The sequence below is a fragment of the Pristiophorus japonicus genome, chromosome 7, assembly GCF_044704955.1.
Source record: "Pristiophorus japonicus isolate sPriJap1 chromosome 7, sPriJap1.hap1, whole genome shotgun sequence".
Classification (NCBI taxonomy): domain Eukaryota; kingdom Metazoa; phylum Chordata; class Chondrichthyes; family Pristiophoridae; genus Pristiophorus; species Pristiophorus japonicus.
The window spans coordinates 109,430,769-109,452,276 of NC_091983.1; the positions used below are offsets into that span (position 1 = coordinate 109,430,769).

General features: G+C 41.3%; 1 protein-coding gene across 6 annotated transcripts in view; it reads right to left on the reverse strand.

Moving 5' to 3' along the window:
• cd2ap (CD2-associated protein) overlaps positions 1-21,508 on the reverse strand; it is a 249,038-nt gene that overhangs the window by 53,947 nt on the left and 173,583 nt on the right. For all 6 annotated transcript variants that reach the window (XM_070885236.1, XM_070885237.1, XM_070885240.1 and 3 more), the window contains 6 exons: positions 19,966-20,026; positions 11,564-11,658; positions 10,828-10,926; positions 9,744-9,800; positions 3,701-3,737; positions 1,578-1,676 (listed from right to left, as the gene is read on the reverse strand). In XM_070885236.1, coding sequence (XP_070741337.1) covers positions 1,578-1,676; positions 3,701-3,737; positions 9,744-9,800; positions 10,828-10,926; positions 11,564-11,658; positions 19,966-20,026 — 448 coding nt within the window. The remainder of the gene's footprint in view (positions 1-1,577; positions 1,677-3,700; positions 3,738-9,743; positions 9,801-10,827; positions 10,927-11,563; positions 11,659-19,965; positions 20,027-21,508) is intronic.

A 21,508-nucleotide genomic window follows, 5' to 3' on the forward strand; every position in this document is an offset into this window, starting at 1 on the left:
ACTCAGCCCTGTGGAACCCCACTGGAAACAGTCTTCCAATCACAAAAACATCCATCAATCATTACCCTTGCTTCCTACTACTAAGCCAATTTTGGATCCAACTTGTCACTTCGCCTTGGATCCCATGGGCTTTTATATTTTTGACCAACCGACCATAGGGACCTTGTTAAAGACTTTGCTAAAAATCCATGTAGACTACATCAAATGCATTACCCTCATCAACCCTCCTCGTTGTCACCTCAAAGGTTAGTCAGACACAACCTTCCCTTAACAAAGCCATGTTATGTTGACTGTCCTTGATTAATGCATGACATTCTAAATAACGATTTATACAGTCCCTCAATTTCTTTCAATACTTTGCTCACCACCGTTGTTAGGCTGACTGGCCTGTAATTACTCGGTCTATCCCTTTCTCCCTTTTTAAACAACGGTACATCATCACAGTTCTTCAGTCCTCTGGCACCATACATGTAGCCGGACAGGATTGGAAAATGACAGTGAGTCTCTACTATTTCCTCCCTTTCCTTGCTCAACAGCCGAGTATATATTCCATCGGGTCCGGCAATTTATCTACTTTCAAAGATGAGAAACCGCTTAATACTTCCTCTCTCTCTATGTTTATCCCATGTAATATTTCACACTCTTCAACTACAATGTCTGTATCGTCCCCCTCTCGTGAAGCCAGACGCAAAGTATTCATTAAGAACTATACCCATTTCCGCCTCCTCACATAGGTTACTTTTTTGGTCTCTTAGGCCCTGCTCTTTCCTTAGTTAGTCCCTTGCTCTTTACGTATTTATAAAACATCTTTAGGTTTTCCTTTTAATTACTTGTCAAAAGAAGAGAAGCTGAACAGTGAGATTTATCTATTTTATGCAGTGGAATGCGACAGTGTGGGAAAAATAGGGGAGAAGTGGATATACATTTAAAGGTATGGGTGTGCGAGGTTATTACTTTTGGGACCAACTGTATACACTGCATAATATTTTACGGATCCATTCTTTAATTTGTTCCCAAGGACTAAATACTGATTTATTTATTTTCATGACTGATTTCTCCTTCCTATTTCTTGAGCTAATGCCTGTAGAGCAACCACGGTAGGTTTTGTAGAGAATGCCAAGCAGTAGAAAACAGGACCAGCAGCTGCGGCCATTGTTTAAGCACGTGGATAAAATGTCCACTCTTAATGCCGCTCAAGATTAACTTGGTCCAGCACAATTTGGAGTTCTCAAATAACTTACACCAGATTTGTTCAGATATGTACAATAGATCAACATTCATTTGGTAAACTAAAAACTAATGTTCTATAGCAGAGAGCCAAAACAATGATTTCTATGGAAATTTAATTTCAAACAGATTGGTCTGGCACTCAATCTTCATTTCTTTGAGTATTCTAGATCTAGAATCTCTTCTACCATAAATCGAAAGTATCTAAAATGTTAGAACAGATACCAGTTACAAGATGCCATTTCGCTTTATTTAATTCTTGACTACATCACATTTTACGCATACACAATCAAGTTTTCAGTTTCTAGTCAAGCTATGTGCCCTTCATACAGTAGGAATGTAAACCTCACCTTTTTCTTCAGTCTTTGAAAGAACAGAGTCAATTTTGTCTGGATGAACCTTTTTAAATTCAAGCTTCTTGTCAGCTGGTGGAGGTTCATGTTTTGAAGCTGAAAGATGCAACATTTCACACAGTGTTATTCCATTTTGGCTTCTTCAACGAAAGTGGCTTTCAGTAATTACATGACATTAGTGCTTATCAGAGGGTTCTCTTTTTACTGTGTGGTCTCTGTGCAGTAAGCACCAACTTCCTGTGTTATACCTATAAACACACATTGGCCAATGAGAATAAAGGGGCAGGAATTTTAAAAAGTAAACGAAGTGAGCTAGAAACATTAACTGTACATTCCATTCCACAGTGCAGTTTAAACAGTAAATCAAAAGTATTTCACAGACTATGTACAAAAACCTGCTATAAAATGGAAACTACATCTGCACCAAATTAATCCTCATACTCAAAATGCCAAAAAGGCAGCCATCTTGACAATCACTAAGTAGGCAATCTCTGTTGAACTAGTTTTGATTTAATCTTAAAATTACACTGCCTCGTCAATTTTATGTTTTTGAAGTTAATTCAAATGTAACATTCAAACAAAAATAAGATTTCAGCTTAGACTTTCGCAAGTGGAGATTGATATCCTGAAACAGGAACCAGTGATAGAGTAAAGGTTATTTTTACTTACAAATTAGTAATCAAAATCAACGGTCCTAGTTATCATTACAATTTAAAATGTATTTAACTGAAACAACTTGTGTTGAGGGGGATAGTTAATCGGTTAGACTACATATGTTTTTCACGTATATACCACTAGGTGCTGACCCATTTAACAAAATAATTTTGTCAAGTCATAAATCACATTTAACAAATGGATCCAAAGTACAGTCCCTGAACTGAGCTTTGCATATAGATGTCTTACTTTATTTTCAAATTGCAAACTACAATTGCATTATGCAACAATTTAGCCACAGGTTTAGATTGTTAAGTAATTTGTTATTTTCAAACTGTTAAGTTATCAAATAGTTTCTTTGATATGGGCTAGATGACAATTACAAATAATAATTTTATAATCCCAACTGCCAGGCCACTGGAATAGAGGAACACTGATCCAAGTCATCTCTCCAGAAGGGTGGGTAGGGAGAGAAAAAGATAGGTGTCATCATACAGCCACTCTCACAAACCACATCACAGTTGGTCAAGAACATCGCCAGTCGTGTCTTTTTCTCTATCAAAATTACCGTGTGGTGAAGAAATAAAATAGAAGAAAAAGAGAGCGTGTATGAATGAGAAAGGTAGCACTATTACTCATTTATTTTTCGCAATTAAATCCCAGTAATAAAGCACGTGCTGTTACGTGAATATCAGAGAACTGAGGTCTAGGTAGCCATTTCAAACAATTAATTTATATATTTGGGAGAAAAAGAGTGTGTGAATCTTTATTGTTATTCGCTTGGATGGCTCAGCATGTTCAAGCATCAATGCAGGGTGTAGCAGAATAGCATGGTTATACATCAGCAATTTGCCACTGTACTGAGTTGCAATGTTCGATTGTACTCCAACAGGGAATGGACACCATATGCTTGCCTTTCGATCTCTAATGCCCTGTTCTTCTTTTCTTAGACAATGCAAGTCAAAGAATTTCCCTGCTATATGAAACTTGAATGGTGGCAGCCTTTGCTGAATTGGTAGCACTTCTCACCTTAGGTGGGCTTTCCAGAAGAGCAGGGAAGTTCTCCGGTATCTTAGCCAATATTTATCCCTCAACCAACACTACCAAAACATATTTTTTTTGTCATTTATTTATTGATGTTTGAAGGGCCTTGCTGTGTCTCCCATGTTTTCCTATATCACAATGGTAACTACACTGACTACAAGTACTTCATTTACTGAGAAGCATTTTTGCATGTGTTGGGGTCATAAAAATCACAAATTCTTTGTTTTTCTGCAGAAATGTGTGTTTTAAATCTCAGTGAAGCAGAAATAGCTCTTTTTCGCTCTCCCCACTCCACCCACCCCCACATTTGCTTTTCTTAGGTTAATTTAAAAGGGAATGGCTTTAATGTATACAATCTGAGAAATGTATTATAACACAGTTACAACAGTGAAATATTTCAACAGTTGGTGAGTATAACATACCTTGAACTTTTGTTGGTGGCAGTGGCTTTTTTGGTTTCTGTGAAAAGAAACTGGAGCTTAAAAAGTGACGAGAGTGTATGTAGTACAAAATGTGTCAACAGTCATGATGTGACTTTACCCTTTGAACTTATTAACTATTTTTGTACTAACTCCCAAAATATTGCATTATTAACTTGCCTGTCAAAGATTTTCATGTGAAGTGCTAGAAAAAAATACCGTAAAAGATGACAAATTTAGAATGCATTTCTTATTGGTCAGCAAGATCAAGTCCCAAACAAACCTTGAACAAAATTCAAAAGGTATCTCAAGGACATATAAACCTAAAATAACTCCACTGAATGACCCAGTCTTGAATTTTAAGTTGATTGGCTCAGAATTTGCGGTCAGTGGCGAAGCAAAGGTGTTCACCACAGGCCCTGAAGTAAACGTCACACAAAGATCCAGTGATATCCATGTCGAGAACTTTGGGTTTTCCGACGTTCAATTTAAATCAGTGTATAGTGGGGATCACCCACTGTGAGTTGCTATGACATCAACAAGCTATCTGAGCAGCCAATCAAAACACAGAATTCTTCGACAGCAAACAAGAAAGTGGGTAAGCTCTTAAAATTCGAACTTTAAAAAAAATGTTCGAGAGCAAAACAACAATTGGGGCTCTCACACGGGAAAAAGGCAAAGCTGAAATAAAGTTGATAAAAATAATAATTTTAAAAAATTCTTTAAAATTTTCATTGTTAAAATGGATAAATTTTGCACAGCACAAAATTAAATTAGTTTTTCAGGCCCATAACCTTTGTTTAGCAGTCAATACACTGTTAAACTCCAGTTACACCTAATCCCTTTGCGTCCAACTTTTAGTGGGAAATTTAGCAATGTAATGACTGCGGAAGAGCCGAAGTTTGTGTCGATTGTCCTGATTTGAGTGATTATATGGATTGCTAGCTCTCATAGATTCAGAGAGATTTACAGCACAGAAAGAGGCTATTTTGACCCACCGTGTCCATGCCGGCCAACAAGAGGCTATCCAGTCTAATCCCACTTTCCAGCTCCAGTCTGTAGCCGTGCAGGTCACAGCATTTCAAGTGCACATCCAAGTACTTTTTAAATGTGGTTCAGGGTTTCTGCCTCTACCACCCTTTCAGGGAGCGAGTTCCAGACCCCCACAACCCTCTGGGTGAAGAAATTTCCCCTCAAATCCCCTCCATACCTTGTACCAATTACTTTAAATTTATGTCCCCTGGTTGTTGAGCCCTCTACTAAGGGAAATAAGACCCTTTCTATCCACGATAGAGGCCCCTCATAATTTTATACACCTCAATGAGGTCTCCCCTCAGCCTCTTCTGTTCCAAGGAAAACAAACGCAGCCTATCCAATCTGTTCTCATAGCTTAGATTCTCCACTCCCAGCAACATCCTTGTAAATCTCCTCTGTACTCTCTCCAGTGCAATCACATCCTTCCTGTAATGTGGTGACCAGAACTGCACGCAGTACTCCAGCTGTGGCCTAACTAGTGTTTTATACAGGCTCTGTGTCGGGGGGTGGGAGGGGGGTCACAACGCAGCCTGTGGAGGAGCAGTGAATGACTGACCACAACTTCGGGATTTCTGCATGTGCGTGCACCAAATCCCGAAGTTGTGATCAGTTTCAAAAGTGGAATGACGGCGAATGCTGCCGTCGCTGTCATCTGGATTGCAAATACGGGGCCATTATCTAACCGGTGAATAGCAATGGTATGCATGCACAGACTGTTGGAAGATGTATTCCACACAATAGTAGTGAAAAAACACGGTTTGCCATTAGCTTTATTAACAAAGCTGAAAAGATTTGCCAATAAAGATCAGGGTGAATGGGTCAGGATCCAGATAGCAGAATGGATTGAAAGATGGCTACAAAACAGAAGAGAGGGTAGGAGTTTGTGGAAGTTTCTCAGATTTGCAGAAAGTAGGAAGTGGTGTCCCTCAGAGATCCATGTTGGGACCACAAATGTTCACAATATACATAAATTATTTGGACTCGGAAATGAAGAAGTTTGCAAGGGCTTGATTTTCCACCTTCTGCCGCCCGTTAGCCCTGGAGGGGCGGCTATGGCGATGGCGATGGCAAGCTCTTCCGGGCGGCCGGCCAGCTTCCAGAGCCCCGCCAGTTTTGCTGCCCAAAGAGGCGAGCCGGTGTGTAACGCCCCTGGTTGCGACACCGGCTCGATTTTTGGCTGCCATCCGATCCGTAGAGCACCCTGTTGGAACTGTCTGTGGAAGCAGGTGATCAGAGTTGTAGCGGCTGCAGTGAAGTAACATCGACCTCAGGTAAGTATGATTGTTTTTTATTTTACGATTTATGTTGTGATGGCGCGAGTTATTTATTGGAATTGTTTTGGATGTTTTTTTCAGGGGTTCCCCACTCTCCCCTCCCCAGGCCTCTCTTCGAGCACTCCAAGGCCGGCTGTTTAGCTTGGGATTTTCACTTGCTCAGCCAGCCTAGCGCCCCAAGAGAGGTGTCTCATGCCTCCCTTCGCGCTCCGCCCCACACTCAGGGCCCAGCTGCTGAATTTTGCTGACTGAGGTGCAAACTATTCCCGGGCGCAAACTTTACCGCCCCACCGCCATTACCACCCCGAAATGAGCAGAACCAAAAATCCAGCCCATGGAGTCAGAATTTGCAGGTGATAGTAAATTGGGGGGGGGGGGTATAACTAATAATGTGGAGTACTCGACCAAAATACAGAAAGAAATAAACAGCCTTGTAGAATGGGCAGACGTGGCAATTGAAATTCAATATAGCAAAGTGCAAGGTATGAGGAATAAGGAGGCCACTTATTCCTTTGCGGGTAAAAAATTAAATGGGGTAGAGGAGCAAAGAGATCTGGGATTACAGATACATAAATCACAAACAACTTGATAGGGCCATACTGGGATTCATTTCTGGAGGAACAGAATACAAAAGCAGGGAGGCAATAATAAAAGGGCTTTATCATCAACCCATTTTCTGGTACTCTGATGGCGAGTACTAAAAGCATTGAGGGAATATTTCTGCTCCAAATTGATAATTATGAATCTTGTATTATCAGTATACTGCAAAATATTTCCAGTTCTCTCCCTGCATTTTCTGTAATGCTGGACTTCAAAGTACATTTGGAGATATGTCTTTCATAAACAATTTAGATGAAACATGTTCTAGGCCAATTTAACTTAGTATTTTGTTTCAACCTTACTCTATTTTGTATGTGAGACATACAACAACATGTAAGAGCCCCAACCCTCTTCTCAATCTTTCTCGCTCCATGATACACCTCACAGTCAACAAGCTCCCCCCTGGAGTGGAACTAAACTACAGAACCAGTGGGAACCTGTTCAACCAGCGCCATCTCCAGGTCAGGTCCAAGACCACCCCAACCTCTGTTGTCGAACTACAGTACGCGGACGGCGCCTGCGTCTGTGCACATAGAGGCTGAACTCCAGGACATAGTTAACGTATTTACTGGAGGCACACGAAAGCATGGGCCTTACGCTAAACATCCGTAAGACAAAGGTCCTCCACTAGCTTGTCCTCACCACACAGCACTGCCCCCCAGTCATCAAGATCCATGGTGCCGCCCTGGACAACGTGGACCACTTCCCATACCTCGGGAGCCTCCTATCAACAAGAGCAGGCATCGACCACGAGATCCAACACCACCTCCAGTGTGCCAGAGCAGCCTTCGGCTGTCTGAGGAAAAAAAAAAAAAGTGTTTGAAGACCAGGCTTTCAAATCTGCCACCAAGCTCATGGTCGACAGGGCTGTAGTGATACCTGCCCTCCTGTATGGCTCAGAGACATGGACCAAGTACAGCAGACACCTCAAGTCGCTGGAGAAATATCACCAATGATGTCTTCGCAAGATCCTACAAATCCCCTGGGAGAACAGGCACACCAACATCAGCATCCTCGTCCAGGCCAACATCCCCAGCATTGAAGCACTGACCACACTCGATCAGCTCTGCTGGGCAGGCCACATCATTCGCATGCAAGACACGAGACTCCCAAAGCAAGTGCTCTACTCGGGGCTCCTTCATGGCAAACGAGCCAAAGATGGGTAGCGGAAACGTTACAAGGACACCCTCAAAGCCTCCCTGATAAAGTGCGACATCCCCACTGACACCTGGGAGTCCCTGGCCAAAGACCGTCCTAAGTGGAGGAAGTGCAGCCGAGAGGGCGCTAAGCAACTCGAGTCTCAACGCTGAGAGCATGCAGAAATAAAGCGCAGGCAGCGGAAAGAGCGTGCGGCAAACCAGTCCCACCCACCCTTTCCCTCAATAACTATCTGTCCCAATTGTGATAGAGTCTGTGGCTCTCGTATTGGACTGTTCAGCCACCAAAGAACTCACTTCAGGAGAGGAAGCAAGTCTTCCTCGATTCCGAGGGACAGCCTATGATGATGCCAACAGAGAAGGAAATGCCAACACTGGTAGTCATGGTGTGTAGATAATGAAGGCACAGAGCCAAAGGATTCTGAGTGTGCAAAAGATAGGCTCAGGTGGAGAAGGCTCACAAGTCCATGTTATCTCATCCTTCCAAAACACCAATCTAATCATCTTTCTGCTAAGAGTGTATCTGATCTGAAATCATTTCCTCTTTGTGGAGCACTGCTTTGCAAAGACTGGCTGCTGCAGTTGCCTGCATAAGAACAGTAAACAATTTCTCAAAGAAACACAATGGTTGCAAAACACATTGGGTTTTCCCCGAGGATGTGTCAATGCACTTTATGTTTGTTCTTGCTTCCTTCTACAGTATCCAACTTCTAAAACCCTTAAATATTTTGGCAACATCCACCCACTCATTACTGTTGCTAATGACCCCTATGCTAAATAAATTACTTCTGCTGTTTCCTAAATTTATCCATCACAACTCTGAAGCTCCGAACTTCCTTGTCTTGCTAACCACAGCAACAATATTAAATTTATCAGAATATGCTAAATAGCAATCAAAACGTAAATCTTTTTTGGGGACCCCAGAAAATAAACCACTTATGATCCTGACTAGATAACTAACTGGTGATTGATATATGCTACTGGTGATACAGGTGGTTCAAGGTTGTGGGAGAGACGAAGAAATACTTAAGAAAAAATAGTAATAATAGACAGGCATGGTTTTGCTAAAATATTTATATCACTGTTCCACAGACCAAAATATGTCGCAATGTTAAATGAAAAACCCAAAACAACATTCTACACCATCGTTTGCTTTGGGATTTTTAATCTGCAGAAGCATTAAATAAAATGCAAAGATGCATTTTGATTTAATTTTATAATTTGTATTTTTGCTTTCTCTCTCTGCATTTTGTAATGGTGTAGGTCAGAACTGAAGTATTATTTTAAATGATTTATGCAGACATCATACATTTCTGCAAGTCAATCATTGACAAGAACTTCATAACTTTTAGATACCACTATAAGAGACCATCACTGAATAATACTCTACTGCTCCAGACAATTTGACCATTGCTACAATAGAATCCAATGTAGATTTTTCTTTTCTGTTCATTGGGAAAAATAAATCGCATTCCCCATATTTTCTCCTGAGATCAGTATATCAAACACTAGCAAAAAATAATTTTAACTTTGATCTGCTACAATAGTTAATTACGTGATAAACACTTTCTACAGGAAGAACGTTCGAAATCCGGAGTTCTAAAAACGGAATTGTCCGAAAACCGGACATTGTGCAGATTGCAAAAGTCGTTGTCAGGAATCTGGAAATATATCGCGAAAACCAGACTTTTAAGCTGTACATACCTTTTGCCAAGCAGGAATCCAAAACAAATGCAGCCCGGCGCAGCTTCAGGCCGTCGGATGTAATGCTCTGAAATCCGTAAATACACCAAAGTTGGCCCAAGGGTTTCTGGATTTGGAACATCGGATTTCTTCTCCGTAATCCGGAAAAACCCGAAAACCAGAATGGCCTCGGTCCCGAACGTTAGACCTGTATAGCTTACTACAACCAATATACTAAAGCCATATAGAAACATCCTACAATGCAGATTTTTTTTTCCTCCTTAAAAGGTGACTTACATCATCAAGCTCTGGTTTTGGAAGTAATTTTGCAAGAGTTTTGGGAGCAGCAATAACCTGCATAAAAAAAAATATGTTTTAGTTTTTATTGCAGTAGTAATTAAGATCAAATAAGTTTTGCAGGAAATGGCTATAATTTCTCTTTAGAAAAGACTGATTTGCCAAAGAACATAGCTACATCACTAAACTACAATGAGCCTTGGAAATTGGGTGGGGGGGGGGGGGGGGGGGGAGGTCTGAAATTGGTTGTTTTGCAAAGAATTAAACAAAAAACTTTCATGACAAACATAAACTTCTAAATAAATGGTCCCAAAGCAAGCATACAATCAAACAAGTGACACTTGTGACATACAAAACTAGAAAAATATTGGTGGAAATTATTCTTTCTCCAGAATTTTTGCCCTCGCACTTTCCCTAGAAATTAGTTTTAACATTTTTGCTGAGCACTTGCCTGAAGAGTATGTAAACAGCTTTTACCAGTTCACATTAATAGCATCAGAGTCTATTTTTGTTTCCCAATTAAAAAGCTCAGGATTCAAAAATAACCTGTTTCAGCACCATCTATGTGCAACTTTGCAGATGCAAGAGATAGTAACAGGAGTTTCACAAAATTCTAACCACTATTAGCACAGGGATATCCTTTTCTCCCCATACTTGTACTCCTGCTTCCCACCCCTTGCTCACGCTCGATCCATTATCTCCCTTAGTTGTCTCCTGACTGATTAATGTGTCTCCAAGTTCTCAATACTGTTCACTATTTTCTCTTTCCCAATAAATTTCCACATTCATTAGCAATTGTTCCTCCAGTTCCCACTGCTATAAAGTCATGAAATGCTACTTGGAGAAGCTATCTCTCATTTGCTCTGAAGCTCCAACTATAGCTTAGAATGTCATTAATGGTAAGAAACTGAACCTAAAGAATAGATGAGAGGTGCTTGAGGCAGTTTAGAGTGTCAAAATAGACTAAGGAATACCATCAGGAAAAATAAAAGCATAAGTCCTACAAATTGAATACCATTTTATGATACAAAACAATAATGGCAGAAGGTTCTGCCTGAACTTCTCATCCTCAGCACAAATGTACCTCTCTTTCAGTTTCTGAAACCACGACCACAAAGTTGTCTGGGAAGACCCCTTGCTTGCCATTTAGTTCTCCTTTCCACCATCCCCTATCTCCTGTATCCTGTAACAAAGGAATGAAAATTAGAGAATTTTCAACTTTCAATAAGATTCAAAGAATACCATTTGCCAAGTAGTGGGGTTATTGCGCTTTTATTAAAAGCAACTGTTAGAGGATCAACTGGTCTTAACCTTTAATGTCAGTTTACAGAAGCCAAAGTCTAAAAACAATTCAAAAGCTAACTTAAAGCCTATTTTCAATACCATGCCAGTTTCACAGATAACAATTTAAAAAGTGTTCTTTTCTGCAGACTGCATCTCTCAGATACCATCAGACTGATATTCCTGCAGAAGGGTCGCCATCAAAAATTACTATTTAGAAGTCAGTAAAGAAATATGGTTTTCAAGATGAACTATTTTGAAGTACAATCAGTATAGTGGAACTATTCAACAGATACAATCGCTCAGACTTTATTCAATTTATGAAGAAGCCCAATCTCCCCTGGTAAATCCAAAGGTTGAATTGATGCCCGTGAGGGAAAGTGACTCTGATGAGCTACTTATCCAAATAAAGGCAGATGTATAGTAATAAAGATCACAAGACTATTGACAGGCATATTGTTAAGCCTCGTGATGAAGAAGTTTGTAAGAAATGATTAAAAACTGACTACTTATCTTTTTTAATCCAAGGGAAAGCTTACCTTACTTGTCAGCAGAATATGATCTCCTTCTTTAATGCTAAGTTCATCAGAATTGGTTGCTTCATATGCAAAAACTGCTTTGCAATATTCCTTAACTAAAATGAAAATGAACCGCATAAGATGGGAGTGTTTATGCAACTAAATATGTATGCTTAACTGTTAATGAATAAGTAGTACCATACTTTATGTAGTTCAACTACGGCAGCTGCGGAATTTAAATTCAGTTAATTAAATAAATCTGGAATAAAAAGCTAGTATCAGTAATGGTGACCATGGGCTCAAAATTGCCCAGGATTCGCTCCTTTTTTTTTTGGAGCAACTTGATTTTTCTGGAGCAGCTTAAAAATCCCCATTTTACACATTCAATTTGCGCTAGTGCAAGTGAGTTGGTTAGGATTTTTTTTCAAGTTTACTTTAGTTTTTTTTCCCCAAAAGAGGCGTTACCAGCCACCTATGCCTGTTTTGGCCATTTAGGCCACTTTGGACAGCTAATAATTACTCCAAACTAACTTAGGCCAGTGTATGTGGCCACTTCTGGCCGCACAGAAAACCCTTGGAGAGTTAAGAAATCAGCACAGGTAGGTACTAATGACTTGACCAAAGAATGTGAATAGGATCAAACAGCTATACAGGACATCATATGACAAACTTCGCAAAGTTAATTTACTATACAACAGAAGCAGTCATGGAAGCTTAAACTACAAAAATACTAAAGAGACATATTTACATAATTTTTTCAAAATACCCAAATGAAAAATAGAAGTACCTCCTGCTTGTAATTCTTATGTTCTTATGTAGGAACGTATTTTCATCGACGGGGTTAAGGAAAGTCTTGAGTAAGCTCATTAAAATTTCTGGTTGCATAGTTATCACCTTCCCCCCCCCCCGCGATCAAAACTCACCCACCCCCCCCCTCCCCCCCCCGCATCAAAACTCCACCGCCCACCCCGATCAAACTTTTGAGATGGATTTCAAAATGGACAATTCTACCTGAACCTTTGCATGGCAATGTCCTCAAGTCTTCAAGTTGTGTATAGAATATCAACATAAAGTGGCAATAATGCAGGCAGCCAACAAAAGGAGGAAGTGCTTTAGAAGGCAGGCAGGCTTTTCTCGTTACTGTGCAGCAGGCCACTTGGCCTGGGATAGGGGCGGGACGCATCGGGTCCCACGCTGCAGCACGCATCATCATCAGGAGTTACTGCGCATGCGCGAATACTCTAATGTGCATGCAGACAACTGCCGCCACGCTTTCACGTGCAGGGCCCTAGCTCCACCCAAAATCCACTGGCCATGCAGCGCCAAGCCACGGGAGAGTCAATAGAGTGGCCAGATTCCGGGGAGATCTTTTTGGCGCCGTTTTCAGCCTACGAAGTCAGCGCATCTCTGGTGAGTGCGCCGAAAAAACGGGTGAGCCAAATTTGGGCCCCATGAAACTATCGGGCTCACTAATGTCCTTTAGGGAAAGAAATCTACCATTCATACCTAGTCTGGCCTATATGTGACTCCAGACCCACAGCAATGTGGTTGACTCTTAACTGTCCTCTGAAATGGCCGAGCAAGTCACTCAGTTATAACAAGTCGCTACGAGAAACAATGAAGAATAAAACCCAATGAACCACCCGACATCGACCTCGGTACCGGCTTCAGACACGACAATGGCACACGCAGCCGAGTCGACCCTGCTATGTCCTCCCCACTGACATCTGGGGTCTTGTGCCAAAATTAGGAGAGCCATCCCACAGACTACATGGATGAACTACAACAATTGCACATTCCTGTCTGTCGTAAAAATAAAAAAGGGAAGGTGGCTCAACCGTGGCTATCAAGGGAAATCAGGGATAGCATTAAAGCCAAGGAAGTGGCATACAAATTGGCCAGAAATAGCAGAGAACCCGGGGACTGGGAGAAATTTAGAACTCAGCAGAGGAGGACAAAGGGTTTGATTAGGGCAGGGAAAATGGAGTACGAGAAGAAGCTTGCAGGGAACATTAAGACGGATTGCAAAAGTTTATATAGATATGTAAAGAGAAAAAGGTTAGTAAAGACAAACGTAGGTCCCCTGCAGTCAGAATCAGGGGAAGTCATAACGGGGAACAAAGAAATGGCGGACCAATTGAACAAGTACTTTGGTTCGGTATTCACTGAGGAGGACACAAACAACCTTCCGGATATAAAAGGGGTCGGAGGGTCTAGTAAGGAGGAGGAACTGAGGGAAATCCTTATTAGTCGGGAAATTGTGTTGGGGAAATTGATGGGATTGAAGGCCGATAAATCCCCAGGGCCTGATGGACTGCATCCCAGAGTACTTAAGGAGGTGGCCTTGGAAATAGTGGATGCATTGACAGTCATTTTCCAACATTCCATTGACTCTGGATCAGTTCCTATGGAGTGGAGGGTAGCCAATGTAACCCCACTTTTTAAAAAAGGAGGGAGAGAGAAAACAGGGAATTACAGACCGGTCAGCCTGACATCGGTAGTGGGTAAAATGATGGAATCAATTATTAAGGATGTCATCGCAGTGCATTTGGAAAGAGGTAATATGATAGGTCCAAGTCAGCATGGATTTGTGAAAGGGAAATCATGCTTGACAATTCTTCTGGAATTTTTTGAGGATGTTTCCAGTAGAGTGGACAAGGGAGAACCAGTTGATGTGGTATATTTGGACTTTCAGAAGGCTTTCGACAAGGTCCCACACAAGAGATTAATGTGCAAAGTTAAAGCACATGGGATTGGGGGTAGTGTGCTGACATGGATTGAGAACTGGTTGTCAGACAGGAAGCAAAGAGTAGGAGTAAATGGGACTTTTCAGAATGGCAGGCAGTGACTAGTGGGGTACCGCAAGGTTCTGTGCTGGGTCCCCAGCTGTTTACACTGTACATTAATGATTTAGACGAGGGGATTAAATGTAGTATCTCCAAATTTGCGGATGACACTAAGTTGGGTGGCAGTGTGAGCTGCAAGGAGGATTCTATGAGGCTGCAGAGTGACTTGGATAGGTTAGGTGAGTGGGCAAATGCATGGCAGATGAAGTATAATGTGGATAAATGTGAGGTTATCCACTTTGGTGGTAAAAACAGAGAGACAGACTATTATCTGAATGGTGACAGATTAGGAAAAGGGCAGGTGCAAAGAGACCTGGGTGTCATGGTACATCAGTCATTGAAGGTTGGCATGCAGGTACAGCAGGCGGTTAAGAAAGCAAATGGCATGTTGGCCTTCATAGCGAGGGGATTTGAGTACAAGGGCAGGGAGGTGTTGCTACAATTGTACAGGGTGTTGGTGAGGCCACACGTGGAGTATTGTGTACAGTTTTGGTCTCCTAACCTGAGGAAGGACATTCTTGCTATTGAGGGAGTGCAGCGAAGGTTCACCAGACTGATTCCCGGGATGGCGGGACTGACCTATCAAGAAAGACTGGATCAACTGGGCTTGTATTCACTGGAGTTCAGAAGAATGAGAGGGGACCTCATAGAAACGTTTAAAATTCTGACTGGGTTAGACAGGTTAGATGCAGGAAGAATGTTCCCAATGTTGGGGAAGTCCAGAACCAGGGGACACAGTCTAAGGATAAGGGGGAAGCCATTTAGGACCGAGATGAGGAGGAATTTCTTCACCCAGAGAGTGGTGAACCTGTGGAATTCTCTACCACAGAAAGTTGTTGAGGCCAATTCACTAAATATATTCAAAAAGGAGTTAGATGAAGGCCTTACTACTAGGGGAATCAAGGGGTATGGTGAGAAAGCAGGAATGGGGTACTGAAGTTGCATGTTCAGCCATGAACTCATTGAATGGCGGTGCAGGCTAGAAGGGCCGAATGGCCTACTCCTGCACCTATTTTCTATGTTTCTATGTTTCTATGACTAGTCAAGCAATGGTCCAACATAGTCACACTCACAGAATCAGACCTTTCAGCCATAGTCTCCATCACTATCCCTGGATATGCCCTGTGCCACCAGGATATAGATTCAGGAGGCCCTTGCCATAAGGCACTACTCAGGAGTGAACCAAAACTATATTTAAAAACATCAGCAATGTTATTTTGACAAATTTCAATTGAACAATTCAATATCACGGCAACTTCAAAATTTTCATGAGTAGTTAAAATGGGCCTACAAAACTCATCTTGCCTCTTCACAGAATGGGACTTCTTAGAAGAGACCACTGGTTGGAGGATAGGAAGAAAAAAAAAGAGTGTAGGTCTAATTGCAACAACGTGGATGGTCCAAATGTAATTCTGGCATGCTCAATATCCTTTCATTCCTTTCTAATATTTGTGTTCCTTATGCTCCAACCTCGTTTGTACTTGAACACTCCTGAGCCTTGACCTATCCCTTTGGCCAGGAAAGTTGCTCTGTGTCACTTAAGAGTTAAACTTGGTATCTGGTGGTACTTATTGAACAAAATAAGCACTTGTATCTTCATCCAAGATCCAAAATCTGGAACTAATTTTCCTCTGTTCATCCCTCCCATTCTCAGTTTGTGGCACTTTCAGGGTTATCCTAGCCCTGGAGGGTCGATGAAGGCAAAGCGTATGATGTAGTGTATGTGGATTTTAGCAAAGCTTTTGCTAAGGTCCCACATGGCAGACTGGTCATAAAAGTAAAAGCCCATGGAATCCAGGGCAAAGTGGCAAATTGGCTCAGAGGCAGGAAGCAAAGGGTAATATGGTTGATGGGTGTTTTTGCAAATGGAAGGATGTTTCCAGTGGGGTTCCACAGGGCTCAGTACCAGCTCCCTTGCTTTTTGTGATATACATCAATGATCTAGACTTGAATATTGGGGGTATGATTAAGAAGTTGGCAGATGACACTAAAATCGGCTGTGTGGTTGATAATGAAGAATGTTGCGGACTGCAGGAAGATATCAATCAACTGGTCAGGTGGGCAGAACAGTGGCAAATGGAATTTAATCCAGGGAAGTGTGAAGTAATGCATTTTGGGAGGACCAACGAGGAAAGGGAATACACATTAAATAGTAGGATACTGAGAAATGTAGATGAACAAAAGGACCTTGGAGTGCATGTCCATAGATCCCCGAAAGTAGGCCAGGTAGATAATGTGGTTGAGAAGGCATACGGAATACTTGCCTTTATTAGCCGAGGCATAGAATACAAGAGTAGGCGGGGTTATGCTTAAACTGTATAAAACACTGGTTAGGCCAAAGCTGGAGTACTGCGTGCAGTTCTGGTCACTGCATTACATGAGGACGTGATTGCACTGGAGAGAGTACAGAGGAGATTTACGAGGATGTTGCAGGGAGTAGAGAATCTAAGCGGAGGATAGATAGGCTGGATTTGTTTTCATTGGAACAGAGGAGACTGAGGGGAGACCTCATTGAAGTGTATAAAATTATGACGGGCCTAGATATAGTGGCTAGAAAGGGCCTATTTCCCTTAGCAGAGGGGTCAACAACCGAGGGCATTAATTTAAAGTAATTGGTAGACGGTTTGGAGGGGATTTGAGAGGAAATTTCTTCTCACAGAGGGTTGCGGTGGTCTGGAACTCACTGCCTGAAAGGGCGGTAGAGGCAGAAACCCTCACCACATTTAAAAAGTACTTGGATGTGCACCTGAAGTGCCATAACCTACAGGGCCACGGACCAAAAGCTGGAAAGTGGGATTAGGCTGGATGGCTCTTTGTTGGCTGGCACGGACATGGGCCGAAATGGCCTCCTTCCATGCTGTAAACTTCGATAATTCTATCCCATTCCCAATCTTCTAATATCCGATGCATAATAAGTGTGCTTGCACTCCACCTTTTCATATTGCTTTCATTTTATTAACCTTGACCAAATCAGTCTCCATGGGACGTTCTTCTCCAATCTAGTTGAAACACCCAACCCAACCATCTCCTGGAATTATTTTCATTGCAAAACTGACTCACTAACAAAATTTGAGTAAAACAAAATTTATGATTGGTATATTATGCCCATCAAAAGTACTTAAGAAATAAACTACTGGTTCCAGAATCTGTGTCATACTCTTTACGGTGATATTCTTCAATTCTCAAAATGAAAAATGATATACTTCCCCATTATCCAAATTTTAATCACTGTAAAAAGTCGTGACTATCGACTTTCTAATTAATGTGTGAGCCACTGATTCAAAGAAATACTCAAAAGTCATATTACCAAGTACAAAGATAAGTTACATTATTAGTGTATACCCTTATGAAAACTAATACATTTTTGAAGCTCATGCTATGCAAAAATCAGGGCAACATCTCAAATGTATTGTTTCAAACTCATAATTTTCAGAATGGAGATGCAATTACAACCAAATGGCAATACTGACTTCTCAGCACCCAACTCTGTCCTCCCTTCCCATCAACTTTCCCTGCTTTGTGGCAATCCCGAGTGCTGCTCCTAGAATCATAGAAATTTACAGCATAGGAGGAGGCCATTTTGGCCGGCCAATGAAGAGCTATCCAGCCTAATCCCACTTTCCAGCTCTTGGTCCGCAGCCCTGTACGTTATGGCACTTCACGTGCACATCCTAGTACTTTTTAAATGCCGTGAGGGTTCCTGCCTTTACCACCCTTTCAGGCAGTGAATTCCAGATCCCCACCACCCTCTGGGTGAAGAAATTTCCCCTCTAAACCTTCTGCCAATTACTTTAAATCTACGCTCCCTGGCTGTTGACTACTCTGCGAAGGGAAATAGGTACATCCTATCCACTCTACCCAAGCCCCTCATAAGGTCTCCCCTCAGCCTCCTCTGTTCCAAAGAAAACAAGCACATCTTATCCAAACTTTCCTTGGAACTAATATTCTCCAGTCCTCATAAATCTCCTCTGTACCCTCTCTAGTGCAATCACATCTTACCTGTAATGCAATGACCAGAACTGCACGCAGTACTCCAGCTGTGACCTAACTAGTGTTTTATACAGTTCAAGCATAACCTCACTGCTCTTGTATTCTATGCCTTGGCTAATAAAGGCAAGTATTCTGTATGCCTTCCTAACCTGTCCTGCTACCTTCAGGGATCTGTGAATATGCACTCCAAGGTCCCTTTGTTCCTCTACACTTCTCAGTATCCTACCATTTATTGTGTATTCCCTTTCCTTGTTAGCCCTCCCAAAATGCATTACCTCACACTTCTGCCCACCTGGCCAGTTGATTGATATCTTCCTCCAGGCTACAGCTTTCTTCATTACCAACCACACAGCTAATCTATACCACAAAAAGCAACCCATAACGAGATGTGAATTGTGTCAGATTTCTAAAAGACTGTTCAGTTTTTCTTTTAAATAGTTGGGGAGTTTCATGATAAAAATACCAAAAAAAACTCAAAACACAGCTGCAAATATCAAGAAATACTTACTTACAAAAAAATACATTTAACCAGCTATATTACAGGCTGTATGGTGGAGAAAATATTCAATGTTAACAGCAGCAATTCCAAATCAACAGATCGAATAGCCGATGATTTATCAACTACAGCAAACTAACTAGAAACATATAAATCTCAATCATTGCACTCTGTATACTGCAAGACGGGTCAAGTAGTAGTGATTAGGTGATGCTAAGATTGTACATTCACTATTTAATGCATCATATAGACATGGAGCCTAACTTTTATCAGGGACTGAATTGGATTTTTTTTTTTTAAGTCTGCTTAATGCTTACCGTTTCCTTTTTAGATATGACACCACCAGTAGACGGGGGCAACTAAAATACAGGAGCAAAGAAAACATCTCATTTGGCTCTCAAAGTATCTATGTCTTTTTAGCTTATAGATTTTTAACTAATAAGGGAATTAAGGGTTATGGGGAGCGGGCGGGTAAGTGGAGCTGAGTCCACGGCCAGATCAGCCATGATCTTGTTGAATGGCGGAGCAGGCTCGAGGGGCTAGATGGCCTACTCCTGTTCCTAATTCTTATGTTCTTATGTTCTTATATCTTCAGGACTGGAAATTGTTTTGTGATCAACCTTTTGGAGGAGATATTTTAACATTCTTGTGCCATATTTTGATCTGGTTGATTGCACTTCAACTGAACTATTGGTATCTGATCTTCAATTTCATATGACTACTTGGATTTGCCATGGCCTTTGAACAAATGTTCAACAACTGGATTTTAATCTGAAGAGGTGCACTGTACAACTGGTCACTTCCTCCAGAGGGCAGTAGATCCATGTTGATGTTAAAAGCAGAAGTAATCTTTTTTGGTCCATCGCACAAAAACATTTCTAATATCCATGAATACTATTATCTACACTATAAAGAACTATATATTTTTAGCATTGATATAATACGATTTGCTTTCTTTAGCCATTCCAATTTCCAACTACCGACTGACATTTCTGATAAAGTTGACAAAGTTGAAGCATTGGCATCTGAAAATAAATTGGTCAGAAACAGACTTGGAGATAGCGTGTGCCACTAGGGTTTTTGAACTGTACCTTTATGTTTACTTTCTGGTTCATTTTTCACAGCCTCTGCATTACTTGTTGGAGTTGATTGCTGTAAAAGTACATAAAATTGCAAGAAATTCGTGAACATATATAGATCAAAACAGCTGTATTTGCATTACACCAAATACTGAGAATAGCCCAATTATCACAACACATGGCGCCATTCTTCCGCAATATAACTGGCTTTGTAATCACTTTTGGAATTTTTCAAATAGAATTATTTTGATTTTATTTACTCGTTGATCTCTGGTACTTCTCAAGAACAAAATTTGATAAATAATTCTTGAATTGAGTACACGTCATCAACTGGCATATCTGATTCAACCTTTTTGTAGAGTGACAGAGAACCTCTTTTCAACATAAAGCCAGTCGAAATAATTATGGTTGTATGTGGCCTGTAGATACATCGTGAGCACCACTTGTAGAAAATGTAGCCTTAGATCTCAGTTTTCTTGATGGGCTCATTAACAGCACTCACCAAAGTGTACGGTTTCTCTGCAGCGAGCCCAATCCAACCTATTGTCACTCAGTTCTCAACACAGTCCTCAAAAAGACTATTTTTCCCCAAAGGTGAAAGCCATTTGATACAGATGACAGACAAGAAATGTTAAGCCAATCATAATGAGGTTTATGGTCCCATTGATAATTTTTTTTTATTCTCGTGAGCTTATACACAACTTTGAGGTGGGTTCAGTCAAAGTAGCAACCATAAGATTTTGGCAACCTCCAGTGAGGTTAGTTATCGGGAACCACCGACTGTCCACCCAACTCCATTTTCCACTTCTTCACCTATTTGACCCACCATATACAATGAGGCAGTCACACGCAGTCTTGCATATCCCAGTCTTATTAAAAAAGTGACGAGACAGAAATAAATAACTTATTTATAATCGCAACTTTTAAGTCCCCAAGACGTCTCAAAGTGCTTCCTATGCAACATTACTTTTGATGCCTAGTCACTTAATACATAGGCAAACTTGGCAGCCAAATTGCAAACAGCCAAGTCCTATAAATGTCATCATCATCATAGACAAGTCCCTCGTATCGAGGATGACTTGCTTCCACACCAAAAAGGGATGAATTCACAGGTGTTTCAATGAAGGACCCAATATTCCCGGTCCCGAACTACATGTTGAAGGGTGGAAGATGCCCGTGCGTGGATTTTTTTTAACCTGTGTTGGCTGTTACACACCAGCCACAACACGGGTTTGACAGAGCGATGTCTTGGTCCAGTGGCAAGGATTAACCAAGACGACTGGAGACCAGCTCTGTCATGTATTCAACCAGCATTGTAACCCATGTATAATCTGACCTAAGTTGCACACTGTGAGAACACTGACCACTAGGTGGTGAACTTGTGGAAGACACTCCTAACCTAGACCTTCAGATACAAAAGGGGAAGCTCCACCCACTCCCTTCACTTGAGTGCTATGAAATAAAGGACAGGTCACAGACTGACCTTCTCTCAAGCATGGGCCTCGTGTGCATTTATACTGTATAGTATCAAGCTCTGCTGCACAGACCTAGTGCG